This window comes from Chelonia mydas, chromosome 4, assembly GCF_015237465.2.
Source record: "Chelonia mydas isolate rCheMyd1 chromosome 4, rCheMyd1.pri.v2, whole genome shotgun sequence".
NCBI classification, from domain to species: domain Eukaryota; kingdom Metazoa; phylum Chordata; order Testudines; family Cheloniidae; genus Chelonia; species Chelonia mydas.
The window spans coordinates 22,573,520-22,590,908 of NC_057852.1; the positions used below are offsets into that span (position 1 = coordinate 22,573,520).

Below are 17,389 nucleotides of genomic sequence, written 5' to 3' on the forward strand. Positions count from 1 at the left end.
TTAACTCTGTATCACTGACAAAACAAGGAAAAATATACTGAAGTTTGGGGCCCCACAGATGAATTAATGCAGTTGTGATATACAATGGCTCGTACACAATGCCATTATTAAAGCCACATTTCTTAGATTACATTAAGGTGACAACAGTTGACATATAGCAAGGGTGATTATCTATTGACTACAGTTGCTAATACACTACAGTGTATAGAGAAAGCCTTCTCCCTGGCATATGTTTTCTTTTCCTGAAAAGGGATGTATTTCTCCTCAGGAAAGTTTTAGTACATGCATGCAAACAAGGAAAAGGGACAAGGAATCTGACTGCTGTCACTGGTTTTAGTAATATAATCGTAATAACAATTCAAAAGACGGGAACCAGGAGAGTAGCTATAGAGTTCACCTCCCAGTACTGTAGGTTAACCTGACAGAAGAGACACAATAGGTACCATTAAAGAGATTTACTGTTTACTGTGGAACAATATAAACAGCTTGTTGTTACAGTCTACAGGAGAAATTGTTGCATTAGGTCCATATTTAATAGCACCCAGTGTATGTAAAGAAACAGGAAGAAAAACCAACAGAAATGCAAAGTGTAACTGCATCCTGCTGGCTTAGAGGGAAAAGAATAAAACACATTGCAAAAGAAAATAACAACGCTGAGCATTGAACCCGATGTGCGCCTGCCTCTGTGCACACAAGTGAAGGCTTGAGAATACCCCATCTGCCAGTTTCTCTCTTACTACCTCAGACACCATTGCCAAATCATTAGTCTGGGCTGGGATACAGCACTCAACAATCATGAGAGGCTGCTGAATAGCTTTCCTGGGAAAAGCTGCTTTCTCCAGAGACAAAATATTCATTTGAAGTGCTTCCATCTCGAAACAATAAGCAGAGATGATTTCTGCAGAACGTGAGTAAAGCATGCCACCCAAAGCGTGTTCTCTCCCAGAAATACAATGTTAGTATTATACTGGGTTTGCCAAGAATAGATTTTAGCTAATATTCTCGTATAAAAATTTCAAAAGCACGAACGTGAGCTTTAAGTTCAATTTTTAAAAGTCACTTAGTGTGGATTTACAGATGTGCCTGAAGATGCTGCTAGGTACCAAGTAGGATTTTCAAAAGCACCTAAGCAGGTTAGGTGTCTCCCACTGAGTCACAGAGGCCCATACTTTGGTGTAAGATTAGGGCTAGAGGTGCTGAGGCAATGATCTCTCAGATCCCTTCATATAAGTGCAGCAAACTGCAGTTGTGGAGAAGATGTCAAAGTGCACACCACCTCCTCTGCTAAAAGCAGAGAGAGACTGAGAGAGTGTTTCCTCTTATCTGCTTGTAAGGAGTATTGATACGAATACAGGGAACTGGTCAGCCTCTAAGTTGATCAGCTCATATTGCCTATCTCAAGCCCTCACAGTTTCTGGAGCCCATGTTGCTTATTGAAAGAAATGGGCAATACAGAAGTCAATTTTCCCGCAAAAACCAAGATTCCTGCTCAGGCACCAGTTATAAGAGGATTACAAGGCAGTTCTATGCACCACCACTAGGTGCATCAAAGAGTTGTCTCTTATTTACCCTGGAACTCCTCAGGAACCCTAACTCTAAGGAAGAGCCATCCAAACCACAAAAGCTTCCATTTGATATAATTTTACTGTCTATACCAAATAACAAAACAAAAGCACACATACATATACGTTTATTTGATTTGTTTATAAACATAATCAAATTAAAATGAAGTGGATTAATGTCAGATCATCAAATTAATCTAATCAGGTTGATCAAACCATATCCCATATAAAACTCTATGTAGTAATTTGGGAATGCAGCAGTTTATCAGCCCCCACAGTAATACAGCAACAGCATGCTTAGGCAGCAAGGGTCCGTAGTGCCAAATATCCATGGCCACATTGTATAGCTTTATTCTACGTGTCTAAAAGCCCCACAGGGTTATTGCTGATCTGGGTGCAGTCAGATTAACCATGGGCAATCACATGGCTGCTGCCAGTCCATGGCTGAGAAAAGTCCCCTCAAGGTGATCTTCAGGGCTCGAAGAGTGGGGGGACTATCTCCAAGGCAGGCAATCTGACTAACAAGTGCCAACCAGCAGTGACTGATTATGACGTCAGTCCTCTCCAGGCCATTTCTCAATAATACATCCCTATTCCTGATAAAATCAAACCGTCTTATGCCCAGTAAAAGCGGCAAAGGGTCCTGTGGCACCTTATAGACTAACAGACGTATTGGAGCATAAGTTTTTCGTCGGATGCACGAAAGCTTCTGCTCCAATAAGTCTGTTAGTCTATAAGGTGCCACAGGACTCTTTGCCGCTTTTACAGATCCAGACTAACACGGCTACCCCTCTGATACTTGATTATGCCCACTAGTTGCTGCTGACAATGTATATGAAATGCCTCAAGCCTTCTGGTGCTAATCAAGATATTCGCTGTATCAGTTATTTGGCTGGAACCGGAAAGTCAGAATTACTGCGTGGTGAAGCTAATGTTGAGAGTACAGCTCTGAAGCCACTTAAGGCAGCCTGCCTGAATTACTGGCTAAATAATCGTCAATTTCTTCCCCTCTGGTTCCAACACAGGGTTATATGAAACATTCCAATGCCATTCAAGATGACACAACTCATTACATTTCATATTTCAATCACACATTTAGACGAAAATAGCGTGATTTATCAGGATTAATTTCCATGGACTGGTCTACAAGACACTTTATTAGCATATATGACACAATCATTAGCTATAATGAAATACAAATCTGAATCCACCCACTATCTTTCCTTTCCAGACCAATTGTTCAGATCCAAAGGTTCATTTCTTAAACCCAATTTCCCCGGTTTGTACTGGAGGGAGCAAGTTCTCTAGTCACTTACTCCATATGAAACCATACTGCTTCACTTTAGAACCTGCATTCTGCAGCTTTTGAAGCAAGTTTGCTCTATTCACTGTAATTGTACAAAGTTATGACCCATTTCATATTTTTAATTTACCTTCAACAATCCAAGTCCATTACTAGAGCTCAACTGCACAGAATTAAACAAAAATATTATGGAATTACTATCAGTAAACCTAAGCCTTGTCTATTCAGCTTGGTGTCAGCCTTTTCCTGAGCTGGATGAGACCTATCATCAGTCAGTTATGTTGTTCTATTCTGGTTCGCCTAAAATTCATAATGATCCTTTTGTGGTCAATTTTTTTCACTGAAGCAGCATTTAGTGGAACTGATGCCCTTATGTTTTGCATCATTGTCCATGTTCTTTGTCTTACAAACAAAATTTTACATCTTCCCTCCCCCTCCCAACCTCTCAAATGCGTAATGCATCCAGCTGGAATCCCCTTTCTCATCAGACATATATCAGACATAGACTGGTATTCACAGGATTCACAATAAATCATTTCTACCTTCTTCATGATAGGCAGCTTTCATCCCTGCTAGGCTGCTGCACAAAAATATTCGAATGTTTCTGCAAATTCAACAGGTTCACAAAGTGTCCTTGGACTTTTCAAGTTCAAGTCCAGTTGGTCGGTATCACCACCACTTAATTATCTGGATGTCCATGCTGGTTGTCTAGATACACCACACGTCAGACACACCAATCACCACAGATCCTCTGCTAGTTCAAGTGGAGTCTCCTTTTCTTCCTCCTGCTACCCCTTAACTGAGCTCTGGCTAGCTTAGATTGATGTCAGGCTGCAAACCTTATATCCGGGATTTGTACCAACTTAGAATGCCTCAGCGTGTGTCCTAAGGCTAAATTTTGCAGCACGGTCACAGCTGGTTGCTTAGCTGCTAAAACATCCTCCTTATTCCTCAACCATTCATTTGGCATATGATGTGAAACAGGGCTAAATAAGCCTCCCAAAAAGTTTTTCTTCAAAAAATGTAGTGTTTGTATAGTTGAGGATCAATCAACTGCTATTTATCTCCTCCGGGCTTCTCGGTGGGGCAGTAGACAATAGAAAAAGTCTTTGTCTTACCCCAAACTTCTTTCTTTTCTAATTCCTTATCTGAGCTATTAACTTTCACAGTGGTCTTCAGAATCGCTGAACTTCTTGCTCAGGTATTTTCCCAAGCCTTTAAGTGAATGTTTATGCGGCAGCCGGAAGCATGCCTACGAGCATGCATAGACAGACATGCGCTAGATCTGCTCGAGATAGCATGCTAAGAAGAGTAGAGTTGATTTCGTGGCACAGGCTAGCCCTCTGTACCCCTGGGTCCATTGTCAGGTGGATAGCTCATGACACCATCCATGCCACATCATCCTCACTGCTATTTTTAGAGCTAGTGTGTGTCTATCTGCCAGGGTTAGGAGGCATGTACCCAGATGAAGTGTAAATATGCCCTGTGTCGATCATTCCAAAGAAGATAAATTGCGTGGCATTCAGTGTACTATGCAGATTTTTCAAACAGCTTAAAAGCTTAAGTCCTAACTGCTCTGTGTGGATATCAAAGAGTTTCACTGACTTTGCATCTTACTGATTATTGCACCATATTGCTTACTGATTTTTGCCTGACCACACCTGTTATTGTCCAAATCCATTTAATGCACAGATTCACTGACTTTTAAACTGTACAGCTAATAAGGCCATGTGCATGCCCCATGAAGCCTATTTTTCAAATTGTAAAGTGCTAATGTTGTTGAAATAGACTGTACTGTGCAAGGATAATTTTAAAATCTTCATAACTGTGACAAATTCAAACCAAATTTCTTGACGATTTTGAAAGGCGCTTCTCCCAAAAGGGCAATTTCCCTGCCAGCTTTTAGCTTCCTATTCCTGCCCACTTCAGTGCCAGACCTTAAATAAAATCACAATCATTTTAACAATGGGAGAAATGTTATTTTGCCCTCTCCTTATTCTGAAAAATGGCTGAATTGTTTTTGCTCAAACTTTCTAGGGGGAAAAAATTGTCCTCAGGAAGAGGCCAATTTTGGTAAATTTCAGGCCAAAAAGTGACAGTTTTGGAAAGTTCTGAGCAGTTGAAAACAGAGCAATAGAATGTAAATGCTTAGACACTGCTCGCTAGAGCTCCAGTTTCAGATAGATTAAATGGATTAGACAAACACAAGATCACCTGCTGTGTACAAATTCAGACAGGTATAGCTCTACAGATAGATGAAGAAAATTGGGAAAATATCACTTCCACTCTTCATTATGGACCCAATCCAAAGCCCCATGAAGTCTGTGGGACTCTTTCCATTGATTTTCATAGGCTTTGGATCAGGCCCTATGAGTTCAATTCTACTGTGTCCCTTCATATATTGAAATGGTGCAAAGAGAACCATCCGCCAGTTCCATACTCTCTAGTGCCATGGAAGAGTTTCAAAGCCTGTGACTCATTCAGGTTTGAGAACAGTATGAGAAGAAGAGGGCATGGCTCAGATCAAAAAGCAGAGGTGCCACCTGTGATACAGCCCCCAGATGTATTCTCTTCGGGGAGGGAGGGGGGGGCTTGGAATATCTGCACAAGGTGAAAGCTTACATCACAGCAGCTCCAGCATTGCCTAAAACGCTCCACCACTTATTGACTACTGACACTGGTCTCTACTGTGTGCTTCAAATGCTCCCTACTTTCCTACAGCCTTTCCTTCCCATGTGCTTTGCACAATCCGTGGTACGAGTGACCTCCTGACCACTAGCTTCTGCATACTCTGCTCCCTGCCACTGGTTGTGTTGGTCCCAGTTCCTAATCCCCAGGTAGCATCAGCACTCTTCACCCCAGCCCCCAGGCCAACTGTCACCCACTTTACAACACCCTCATCCCCCAAATCATCTGGCAGCATGGGTCTCAGTCCTCCTGACAGATACACAAGCATCCTACTCCACCCCATATCCCTCAAATACATTCCCTTTCACCCTCTCCCACATTCAACACCTGGTGCCCTTCTTGCCCACGCAAGGAGAAAGAGATTTGCCCAAACAGGGCTGTCAATCTCTATGGTGGAGGCTGTGCAAAGACGAAGAACCCATTTAACAGATAGATGGCTGATTTGTCATAGATTTAGATAAAAAGACAGTTGAAATAATGTACTTGTGTGCTTACCTGTTGTGACACCATGAACAACTCCATCCCTGGTCCTGGAACCTAAACAAAGCAAAAATCATTTTACAATGAAATTGTTATGAGCATTGGAAATACCAGTTAGCAAATACTGGTACAAGCGAGTGGGTGATGGGAAAGCAGTAAATATAGCACAGCTGATTTTAATAAATCGTGATAGTGTCTCATAAGATGTTTAAAATTAATTCAAATCAGGCTTGATATAAGCAATGGCTTAAGGACTGAAGATCACCTGGAGAACCACCAATAAAGGGTGAAGATAAGTGGCCACGTTTTGAGTTGTGGAGTGGGGAAAGCATCCATGTTAGGTGTTCTAGTAAACAGCTTGTGAAGTAAGCATCCAATCCTGCAAAGACTTTTGCACATGAATAACCTCACTCACGTGAGCAGTTCAACTAATGTTGCACATGCATAAAATTACTCATGTGTGTAAGGCTGTGTAGCCTCAGGACCCAGGTTAGTATATGTGATTTACAACTCAATCCTGCAGTCTTTACTCTGGTCGTAATCTGGGGGGAACTGCAAAGAGTGAGGGCAGGAAAATGATATAAAAGGGCACAGCGGTAATAGAAACATGGTCATGAAATTCATTTTGGAAAACTGCAAGCTAATATTTCTGTGGGAAGTAATCTGAAACAAATGGTTTAATGAGAGTGGAATCTGGAAAGCAGCTATGCTGAGAGACATAGAGGTAATAGATATAATACTGGACATGAGTGTACAGTGTGATGTGGCAGCCACAGATACCAAACAAATTTTGGAATGCATATGCAAATGCATCCTGGCTCTTTAGGGAAAAATCCTGCATTGGAAAGGAAATGGGCTCTTTCCACTGGAGTCAGTGGTAAAACTCCCATTCACATCAGTGGGAGCAGAAATAAACCTACAGGGAGTGCTTTTGAAAATCTCACCCTTAATGTCTTTTTCCATCCTGGACTTCTAGTTCTCTGATTCTATAACTTAGCTACATGTGAAGGGGATGAGCTCATCTCTGGCCTACCATGCTTAGCAATTTACAGTGCAGAGAATGGGTATGTGATACATACCATGGAAGGCAAAGTAATAGCTTTATAGTACCATTGGGCTAGGTCTTCAAGGGACAGTATTGAGATCTAAATTTTAAAAAGCATTTAGTTTCTTTATTATGCACACTATTATATAAGAAAACATTTTTCCAAGGAGTTAGTATTTAGAGACTTCTAGCTATATTATTTTATTAATTTGGATAATTTTTATGTATCATATTCAGTATACACACATTGTTTTGCGTACAGGGCTTTTCAACAGTGTGCATGTGCACTGTTTCTTTAAATCTGTAGTAGGAAGCCAAACAAGAGGCTCTAGGGAAAATTCTAGGCAGAAGCTCTAGGGTGAAGCAGAGAGAAAGTAGCATTAGGTTTAACATTGTTTTCCTTATTCTAATAAAGTTTCTTGTTTAGCGTTAGAAGAAAGAGACAGTCAGTGATTCTTTAGAGTTGTCACATTAGGGTACCACACTAATATAAATGTAAATATTGTAGAACAGCACATAATCTCCATCAGCATTATGTTTCATACTTTACTGGTGCCAGTTTGTTAAACTAAAACTCTGGGGTTTATCATCTGTACTATCAGATTTATGAACTTTTACATAATTGAAAATGTCTTGTTACTAAAGAGTAAGAGCAGAATAAGAATAAGGAGAGAGAGAGAATGAATGATTTCTTTGTGTCATGTGAAATGACTTCATGCTCTAGCCTGGAAAATGAAGATGCCAGACTTGCCCTGGGTACTTTGGAGAAGATTGTCTCTGTCTGAAAATTAGGTAAATAGCCAATGATCAGAACAAAGGGTGAAGAAATGCTGTCCTTTCCTCTTTATATTCATTGTTCAATTTGTGCAAGGAAGAACACAAGATGTTCTTCTCCATTCCAGATGGTATCATTGCAAGGTTTCTGAGCTATCTATCTGATTAAAAACAAAGCAGAAGAAGTCCTTTCAATGTGTAAGGATTCCTCTTAAATCACCAGGGCTCAATCCCACATGTCATACGTGCTCTGGCCTCAATCCAGCAAAGCATGTTTCACTTTAAACACACGAGCAATTCCATTGACTTGTAGAAACGGCCTACAAAGCACTTCATTGGCTTCAGTAGGACAATTCATGTGCTTACAATTGAGCACGTGCTTAAGTGCTTTGCTGGATTGGAGCCAGAGCACTCAGCCCCTTGCTGGATTGACTCCCTCGCTATTATGGGCTAAATCCTTCAAGTGACATAAGAGCATGGTTATGATGTTTAACTGTACAGCTGGGGTAGGGAGAAATGGGGTAAAGCAGCAAAAAATCCTCACAGAGGAATTTTCCACAGCAGATATCTCCAGAAAGGAATATATATCTTGATTCTTACCTCACTTACACTAGCATTACACAGGTATAATTCCACTGAATTCAGTGTAGTTAGTCCTGATTTACATTACTATAACTGAGATAAAGAATCAGGTCTGTGGAGAGTGGGCCTGTTGCCCACATGAGAGTTTGGCCAGTGGATCCATCCAAAGCACAGATTTTCATAAGCAAATTCATACTTGGCAGAAGGTAGTAGCCAGCTAGCTATGCAGTTTTCCTGGCTTCACACTTCATGGCGATACCTTACTTGTGCTGTGTTGTAGCACAGCTTCCCTTTTACTTAGGCTTTGCTCAGTGTCAGAATACGGTCCTGTAAGGACAGTGGCTGAATTCTTTGGGACAAATTCTGGCTGGAGAGGCCCAGGGGCTCACCGAAGTAAAGTTGCAGCCAGTAGTGGGAACATATGATGGGAAGTGGCTGTCTTTATTCTGGCCACTCCAAAACATCATAGAAAGGGTGCTCCTCATGCCCTGCATGACAGGAGCTGTGGAAGGGTAAAGAGCATGAACTCGTAGGCAAGAAACATGGGCTGCATGTACACTCTGATTCAGCAATGGCCTCTCTGCACAGATTGCACAATTCAGGCAGAATAGTGGCACACATGCACACTACTTTTCCTGTATACATGGTTCATGTGACCACGCAGGAGGAGGGGGGTGGACATTACTCCTGTTTTCAGGCAGTAACCAGAATTTGGACCATTGGGTGAAAAATCAAGAAATAATAGATACCACTCTTCCTTCTCATTTCAACAGTATTTGTCAGCACTATTAAACTTAAGTAGCTATTTTGTGTGTTGGCTACGAGACCCAATCCTGCAAGAGGCTCATTTCTGAGCACTTCTTTAGAGGTGCCGAGTATTTTCAGCACTTCACTGAATTGGGACCTCATTCAGACATAGGGCTGGTTAAGGCCCTTTCTGCAGTGGTGTATGCACTACTTTAAGCAACAGCTGGTTGGGGACAGGGAAGCATGACCCCACTTGAGAGGAGGAGAGATTATTGCTTCTGCTTCTGAGTGTTCCTATAGGGAACTGTTTCCACAAGGACTTTAGCAGGGATTAGGCTGCTCATTCTTCCAGCAGACAGAATTGGAATATCTTTGCTATCTCACTAGCCTTTCTACTGCCAAAGAAAAACAACATATGCCTTGAGAGAAGGCTGCAGCAGAGGCATTTCTATGATCTAAACAATATGGGGAAGGTACAGTTTTGTAGCCGTGCACCTGCTGTGGGTCAAATCAAATCTACACAAATATGAACACCAGAGCTTGAGTGCAGTGGAGAGGGGGAGCTGACTGGGAGAGTATCCCAGCTACCTGATACTGAGCTATCCAGTGTAAGTTAAAGCTGCAGAGGGGGGCACTTTGTCCTACACCAAGATCACACAGCAGCAGAGAAACTGGAGTAACAAAGCTTCACTCTGCCACACGCCATCTCCTGACAAGCCCCATCCCTTTTCCCTGAGATAGTGAGAGTTTGAGGCCAAGATTAGAAGACTGCAGTCCCTGATTCAGAGCATCAAAGCTATACTCGGAGTCAGATTAAAATACTTTTTCTTGCATTGAGTAGTACCACACTCCTCACACAGTCTCACTGAAATCAGAATCTAGTCCTTACTCACTTAAATGAAATTGGCATAAAGATAAACATGGTTAAGTAATCCATATTTAGCTTCATAAACTCATACGTGCAAAGCACCCATAATTTCTAATGAAGGCAGTGGGACTCAAGTCTAAACAATCTGGCCTCAGTGACTTGCACAGGCCACCCAGCAAGTCAGTGGCAGAACAGAAACCAGAACCCAGACTTAGTTGCTGAATCCCCAGTCCCCTTCTCTTAGTAACAACTAATCAGCATGGTTCCTTTGTAAGTTATACCTTCACTATGAAGGATCTGATGCTCAGCGGATGTGAATCAATGTAGCTCCATTGATTTCACTGGACCTATGCTGGCACACACAAGCTAAGACTCTGAACACAGAGTGTAAGAAAGAAGCTAACTCAGGGCCTAATCCAAAGTCCATCCAGGAGGGCTTTCCAGTGACTGCAACGGACATTGGATCAGGTGCTAAGACAGGAGGAAAGAAACAATGGGAGAGGAGAACAGCATTCAGGATGAAGATAAGTAGAATAAAATCCAAACTTTCTCAAGTCTTCCACAGCCCCCTTACCCACAGATAGAAATGTTCCTTTGTGCCCTAGAAGATTAAACCATTACAATGATTCCATTGCTTCCTAGACAGTGGATATTTTTCCATGGGATTCTCTTACCACCTTTTTTTGCACTAGATATCTTTTTTACTATGCTCTGAATAATAGGTAGCAGTAATTTGGACAGGAAGACTTCAGCTTCTCATTAATCCCTCCCCAAGAACTTATGACAAAGAGTCATTGACTAGTTGACGACTGAAATTTAAAAATTACTATCAAGACGCTCTCAATTCTGGTCTCAATAGGCTCTTTTGGGGAAGGTGTCAACCCGTAGCATGACAGAACCCACTTGTAATGCACCCAGTTATAGCTGCAACTCTACATACAGCCATGTGGAGTAAAAATCCTCAACTGCTTCTGTGCATTTCACTTCATTATAAATGAGTTCCACTGTACTTTAGCCATTCTCCTCCTCCTCCTCTGATCTGTCTGAGCAGGAGAAAAGAGAAGTTACCACTACCCTGTGCTGGGGAGGTAAAAAGAGGAATACCTGGCTTCCTTTTTTACATCAGGGCATGAAGGAGAATCAGGCCAACCTAGATCAGTTGACATTTTTAACTACAATTCCAGCTAGGGAAGAAGAACTTCCAGAGGCAAGACACACTAGCTGTCATCACTCCTGGGGTGAAGGAGAGTGGATCTTTTGCCAGTAGCTCCTTTCCTGTTATAGTGAAACTACATATATGTTTATGTTTCCTTTATGAAAGAAATCAGTTCAGTGTGGGATCATTCCTACACTATTATTAATTATTAGTATACAGACCCTACCCGTAAACAATTCACAATCTAAGCATATTGAAGACCATGGGAATTTTGCTATTGATTTCACTGGAAGCAGGACTGGGTTTTAGCATTCCTAGTATCACAGCAAATGGAAAAGGCATGGAGATTAACTCAGCATACACTTTATGAGCATACCTAATAAAAAGAAATCACAGAAGAGCTATCCTGATCTACAAGGAAATAAAACATACACCACTGAAAACTAATAATAGACAATGAAATACTGAAAGATATTCTGATAATTGTGCAAAAATGCCTACATACATTGAAAGATATATTCTTTTCAAATTTAGTTTGCAAAATCACTGCTTCCTGTGTTAAATGGAATTTGCTATGGCTTAACTGGAAAGAATGTTCAAGATGGGCTAAAATGTGTAGTCTAATGTATCTGGAGCAGATATAATTTGTTAAAAACTAATGCTAACCTGGAAGGGTATTGGGATTCAGGAAAACAAAAAAAGGAGTGTGTGGCAAACCCAATACTTCATAGCAAGGAAATTATTCCAGTTTTCAACCATCCTCTGAAATCCGTGTACATCTCCCTAAGTACACATAGCATACCAGTATTTACCTATAAAACCATGAAAAAACAGAAAGGATATACTGAAAGGAATATATTATTTTGTTCACATTTTTCCATGACCTAATTTAACTTATGCCTCCGTTTTTTCCTTTGTTTCTTTTAACTAACCAACCATTTAATCATCATGTGTTTTACAGGTTCTTTCCTATGAATTTTTCATCACAGCCTTTGGAAGACACAGTTCTCCAGAGCTTGGAACCTGCTAAGCAACGAGGATGATCCTGTGGTTAAAGCGTTGGACAGGAATTTGAAATGTGAATTCTATTCCTAGCTCTGCACAGGCTCCCTGTGTGACATGGGCAAGTCACTTAACCTCTCCTTGTCTCAGTTTTCCCATTTATAAGATGGGTATAATAATTCCTCTATGTCAAAGGGTTTCAGTGCTCATTCTTTCATGATCCATGGAAGGAAGGTGCTATGGGCCTATAATGTAACAAGTAACCATTAGAGAAAACTCAGTCAAGGGAGGTAAGGGAATGAGGTGCTTGTACACAGAATACTGAATATCAGGAATCTTTATTTAAAATCTTGAAAAATAACTGATTATATTCCCTTTCAACTACTGAATCGTCTTTGCTTTATACAGTGAGGAAGGATAGGGTTGGATAAATTGCCAAATTAACTGACTTTTTCTTTAAAATAAAACTCCTTAAAATCCATATATTCAGTAACATTCTGGTTATAAAGCCATCTGTCACTCTGTCTTTGTATATTGTTAATTACTGTACCAGCCTGTGTGCCCTTAAACTTTTAGGGCTCTTGGACAGTTATTTTTGGCACGTCTCCTACAGTACAGTGTAATGTAAGGCACAGATCTCCTACGGTATGGTATCTATGGTTTTAGCACCATGCTAAAATAATGGGTGGCTATCAACAATGCAATGACACACCAATGGACTTTAGGTCATTGTCCATCTTTATAAAGGTTTTATTTCCAACTCAGGACTCAACTCTGATCACATTTCCATTGCTGTAGCTTTATTATTGAGTTACTCTATACTTATAGCAAGGTAACTCTGGATCCTCATCTTTTCACTGATCATTCAGTTCAGCAAACAGAAGCAAACAGGTTAATAGCAATTGGTTTTCTATTGCCCACCTACCTACATAGAGAACGCCCTCTTTCGTCTTTCCTGCTGCTTCTGCCACACCCTGTTTGGTTTTTTCTGCTGCTGCCACAACTCCCTCTTTAGCCTTGGAAAGCCCTTTCATGAATACATCCATGGCTAAAGATTTTCTTTACACAGCACTAGGGGAAAAAAATCAGAAACATTTTGAATAAGAAAATATTTTTCAGACAGGAAGACTGATCAAACTCTGACTGGAACCTTATTTATAAAAAGATTCTGTCTGTCAATCATCTATATCCACATATTATATATCTTCAGACATATATATCTGTATCTGGCCATAGAAGCATTCAATATTTCATGCAGAATAAAAGTGGTTCAACAAGTGCATACAACAATAAGTGCAATTCTACAAACAGCCTTCATGTCTTCTCACTTTCAACAACACAAACAAGTTTAACAGTGTTACAGACACACATCAGGTTTATGCAGTACTCTCACAAACCAAGTAGGACAAGCGTAGCCTTTTAAAAAAAAAAGCCATATAAATGAAGAGGTTTCAATTCACTGTAGACAATAATCCATTTCTGACAGGGAGGTGCACTGGTTGACTTGACCGGTTTTTTCTAGATCCCTTGATTCTTGACTGAGACACAATTCCCACTGAAGTGAATGGGAGTTTTGTTCGAAGGAATGCAGGATTTAGCTCTTTGGTTAGATGATATTCCTCCACATCTCCTCACTCAGAGCCACCAGTGTGGTTAAAAACACACCATCAACTTAAAAACTAAACAAACAAAACAAAAGTCACACCTCTCTCTGAAAATTTTTTATCTACTATTAGTACAAGTAACCCCTATTATAAGTATATTATATCCCTATATTCACAGTGGTCCCTTCTAGCCTTAGAATCTATGAACTGAAAGAGATTAGGAAAAAAAAATCTATTTTCCCTGTGTGCTTGCTTAGTGCATCTGATAGCATTTTGCCATAGTCAGTTTCTCTTTCCCCCCTGCCATAGCCCCTTCCCCCTGTTATTTGTGTGGGTCTTTAGGGTGGCAGAGGGGGTGAAAAAGCCATTTATAATAATCTGTTAAAGGAAAATGTGATTGTAAAGCCACAAACATTGGCAGGTGGTTTCAGCGCCAGGTGTGGAACCAGGACCTTCATTTAAGTCCTTAAAAACAAACAAACAAACAAAAACCCTAGCAATGTCCCTTTAACAAATTAACTCTGGATCCTTTATTTCTCCACCCACACACAGAAGAGTCTATTGATGCCTGTACCTCCCTTTTTCTTGCGTTGCTGAGTAGGAGGACGGGGTGTCTAAAGAAACATCTGTAGCCAACACTACCAACCTGTGATCATTTAAATGTGAAAATAAAAAATAGGAGCGAGATATGTGTCTCATTAACACACACTGCAAAATCCTTCCCACAGAAAGAGAACAGCTTTCACATTGCTGAAAATAGGAATGTCAGTTTAAATGCATGAGACCTCTCTCTCTCTCTGCCTGTCAGACAATCTCTCTGGGAGCTACTAGGGTGAGGCAAGATCTAACCAGACTTGACACCTACCCTCATCCGCAGGGGAAATCTCCAATTCCGTTTTACAAGACCCGCCCTCCCCCAGAAGGATGCAGCTACCTGGACACTGTCCTAACGGAAATTACCCCGAGCAGAGAGAGGAGGGATGAGGCATCTCTGTGCACGTGTGCAATGACCGTTCAGACGACAATGTCTTCAGTCCCTTATCCCCCCCGTCCCCCGAGAGTTGCACTATTGGACCATAATTGCCTCCCTGGTGAAGATGCTTGAGGCGGAGGAGGGACTAAGCGGAAGGATAAAACTAAGTTTCTGCAGCACATGCTGGGTGTGGGAAAGGAGGGAGGCTCCTGCTGGAATCCACTGCAAAGCCCCGCCTTGGGGCAGCGCCACCCCCGAGCGAACCCACAAGCAAATGGGGAGGAGGGCACCCGACTCCCGCCCAGCACTGCCCCCCAGGCCGAGGGAGCGGCCTCTCCACCCTGCAACACACGTACCCTTCCTGGGGACAGGCACATACGGACCCAGCCGCCCAGAGAGACAGGGCAGGGAGCTAGGATCACACCGGCACATGCAGCCCGGGTCACACAGAGATAGGGCTGGGGGGGGGGGGGGAGGATCACACCGGCACATGTAGCCCGGGTCACACAGAGATAGGGCTGCGGGGGGGGGGGGCAGGATCACCCCGGCACATGTAGCCCGGGTCACACAGAGATAGGGCTGGGGGGGGGGGCACGATCACACCGGCACATGTAGCCCAGGTCACACAGAGATAGGGCTGGGGACCAGGATCACCCCGGCACATGTAGCCCGGGTCACACAGAGATAGGGCTGGGGGGGGGGGGGGGCAGGATCACACCGGCACATGCAGCCCGGGTCACACAGAGACAGGGCTGGGGACCAGGATCACACGGGCACATGTAGCCCGAGTCACACAGAGACAGGGCTGGGGCGGGGGGGGCAGGATCACACCGGCACATGTAGCCCGGGTCACACAGAGACAGGGCTGGGGACCAGGATCACACCGGCACATGCAGCCCGGGTCACACAGAGACAGGGCGGGGGGCAGGGGGCCAGGATCACACCGGCACATGTAGCCCGAGTCACACAGAGACAGGGCTGGGGGGGAGGCAGGATCACACCGGCACATGCAGCCCGGGTTACACAGAGACAGGGCTGGGGGGGGGGGGCAGGATCACAGCAGCACATGTAGCCCGGGTCACACAGAGACAGGGCTGGGGACCAGGATCACACCGGCACATGTAGCCCCCGCCATCCTGTCTCTCTAGCAGACTGGGTCTATATGGGTCCCCCCCCCCCACCTGAGAAAATCACACTCTGCAGGGATAAGCACGTACAGATCCACCCAACACACAAGCAGCCCCGCATCCAGGCTTCAGTGAGAAGCTTTTTCCACTTCGCCCAAACTACATCCCCCCCCCCCCCAAAAAAAAAAAGCCCCGAGTCGGGAAGGCTCCCCCAGCCCGTTCACCCCGGGAGACAAACCCTGGAGCACCCGAGCGCTCCCGCCCCGCGCGCTCCATCCCCCGGGAGGGGAAGCAGCGCAGCCCGGGCCAGGTCACTCACCGCCGGCCGCGGTCCTCAATCTGCAAACGCGTTAAAACCGGCCCCACAGGGAGGCGAGGGGTGCACAGCGGAGAGTCCCCGGGGCAGAGGCCCCCCTGTTCAGTACATCCCCGACAAAGCAGGCGCAGGAGAGGCGGAGAGGGAGTCCGGCATCCAACGCACCCAGGTCCCAGCTCCACAGGCGGAGAGCGAGGAAAAGAAGGGGAGGAGGAGAGCGGGGGAGGGATGTTCATCCACTTTCAGCGTGCGAAGCAAGCCCCTCTCCCTCCTTCCCCACCCTCTCGGGCTGATTTGCCAGGGGGAGGAGAGAGCCGGCCCCACACTCCCATCCTTGGGGGCAGGAAATCTTCTCCAGATCCACTCCCGCCCACCAACCCCTCCTTAGCCTGAAGTGGGGCGAGAGGAGAGGGACAGCGCTATGGCTTCAGCACCCGCACGCCTTGTGACTGCTAATGGGATTGGCAGTGGAGAGTTTCGTCCACACAGCTATTTTTAGCCCCAGTTTGCCTACTCCCGGGAGCGGCTGGCTCCTTGCTGCCATGTAGACATACCCCCAGAGACCTGGGGGGGGGGGGGGGGAATAATATTTCATCATGCCCTCACTGCTGCCGACAGCAGGGGCCTGGCATGGTGCAGGCAATCATTAGCTTCTCCACCCCCCTTTGATTCATTAACAACATTAAAGCTGGGTACATAACAAATCCATGGTGGCAGATGCATGTTTATTTAAATTCACACACATTAAGACCCTGCAAGATACCCAAGGGATAAAAGGGAAAGGTGGATCCTACTGATCTTCATCTTTAAGCCCCCAAATTGACTATGAAAAGAGAACAGCAGTAAAATTTTCCAAAGTGCCCCTAAGGACCAAACTTTCAAAGGCATTTTAGCATTTACAGTTGCAGCTAGGCCACTGGCAGGGTTTACAAAGGTTCCTAGAGTTGGGAGTTAGGCAGTTTTCAAAATCCCACTAGTCACCTATCTGCATTTTTAAGCACCTAAATGCCTTTGGAAAATGGTCCCTAAGTCACTTAGGAGCCTAAGTCCCATTGACTTTCTATGGGAGTTAAACTTCCAAGTGCCTAATTCACTTTTGAAAATAGGCAGGTTTAAAACAAACAAAAGGAAGTATTTCTTCACACAATACACAGTCAACCTG

The 17,389-nt window shown here is 43.6% G+C and overlaps 1 protein-coding gene across 1 annotated transcript in view; it reads right to left on the bottom strand.

Moving 5' to 3' along the window:
* SNCA (synuclein alpha) overlaps positions 1-16,666 on the bottom strand; it is a 99,117-nt gene extending 82,451 nt beyond the window's left edge. The window contains exons 1-3 of the mRNA XM_007052739.4: positions 16,231-16,666; positions 13,133-13,278; positions 6,049-6,090 (exon numbers count right to left, since the gene is read on the bottom strand). Of these exons, the coding sequence (XP_007052801.2) occupies positions 6,049-6,090; positions 13,133-13,253 (163 nt within the window). The 5' untranslated portion in view covers positions 13,254-13,278; positions 16,231-16,666. The remainder of the gene's footprint in view (positions 1-6,048; positions 6,091-13,132; positions 13,279-16,230) is intronic.
* Positions 16,667-17,389: the final 723 nt, after the last annotated feature.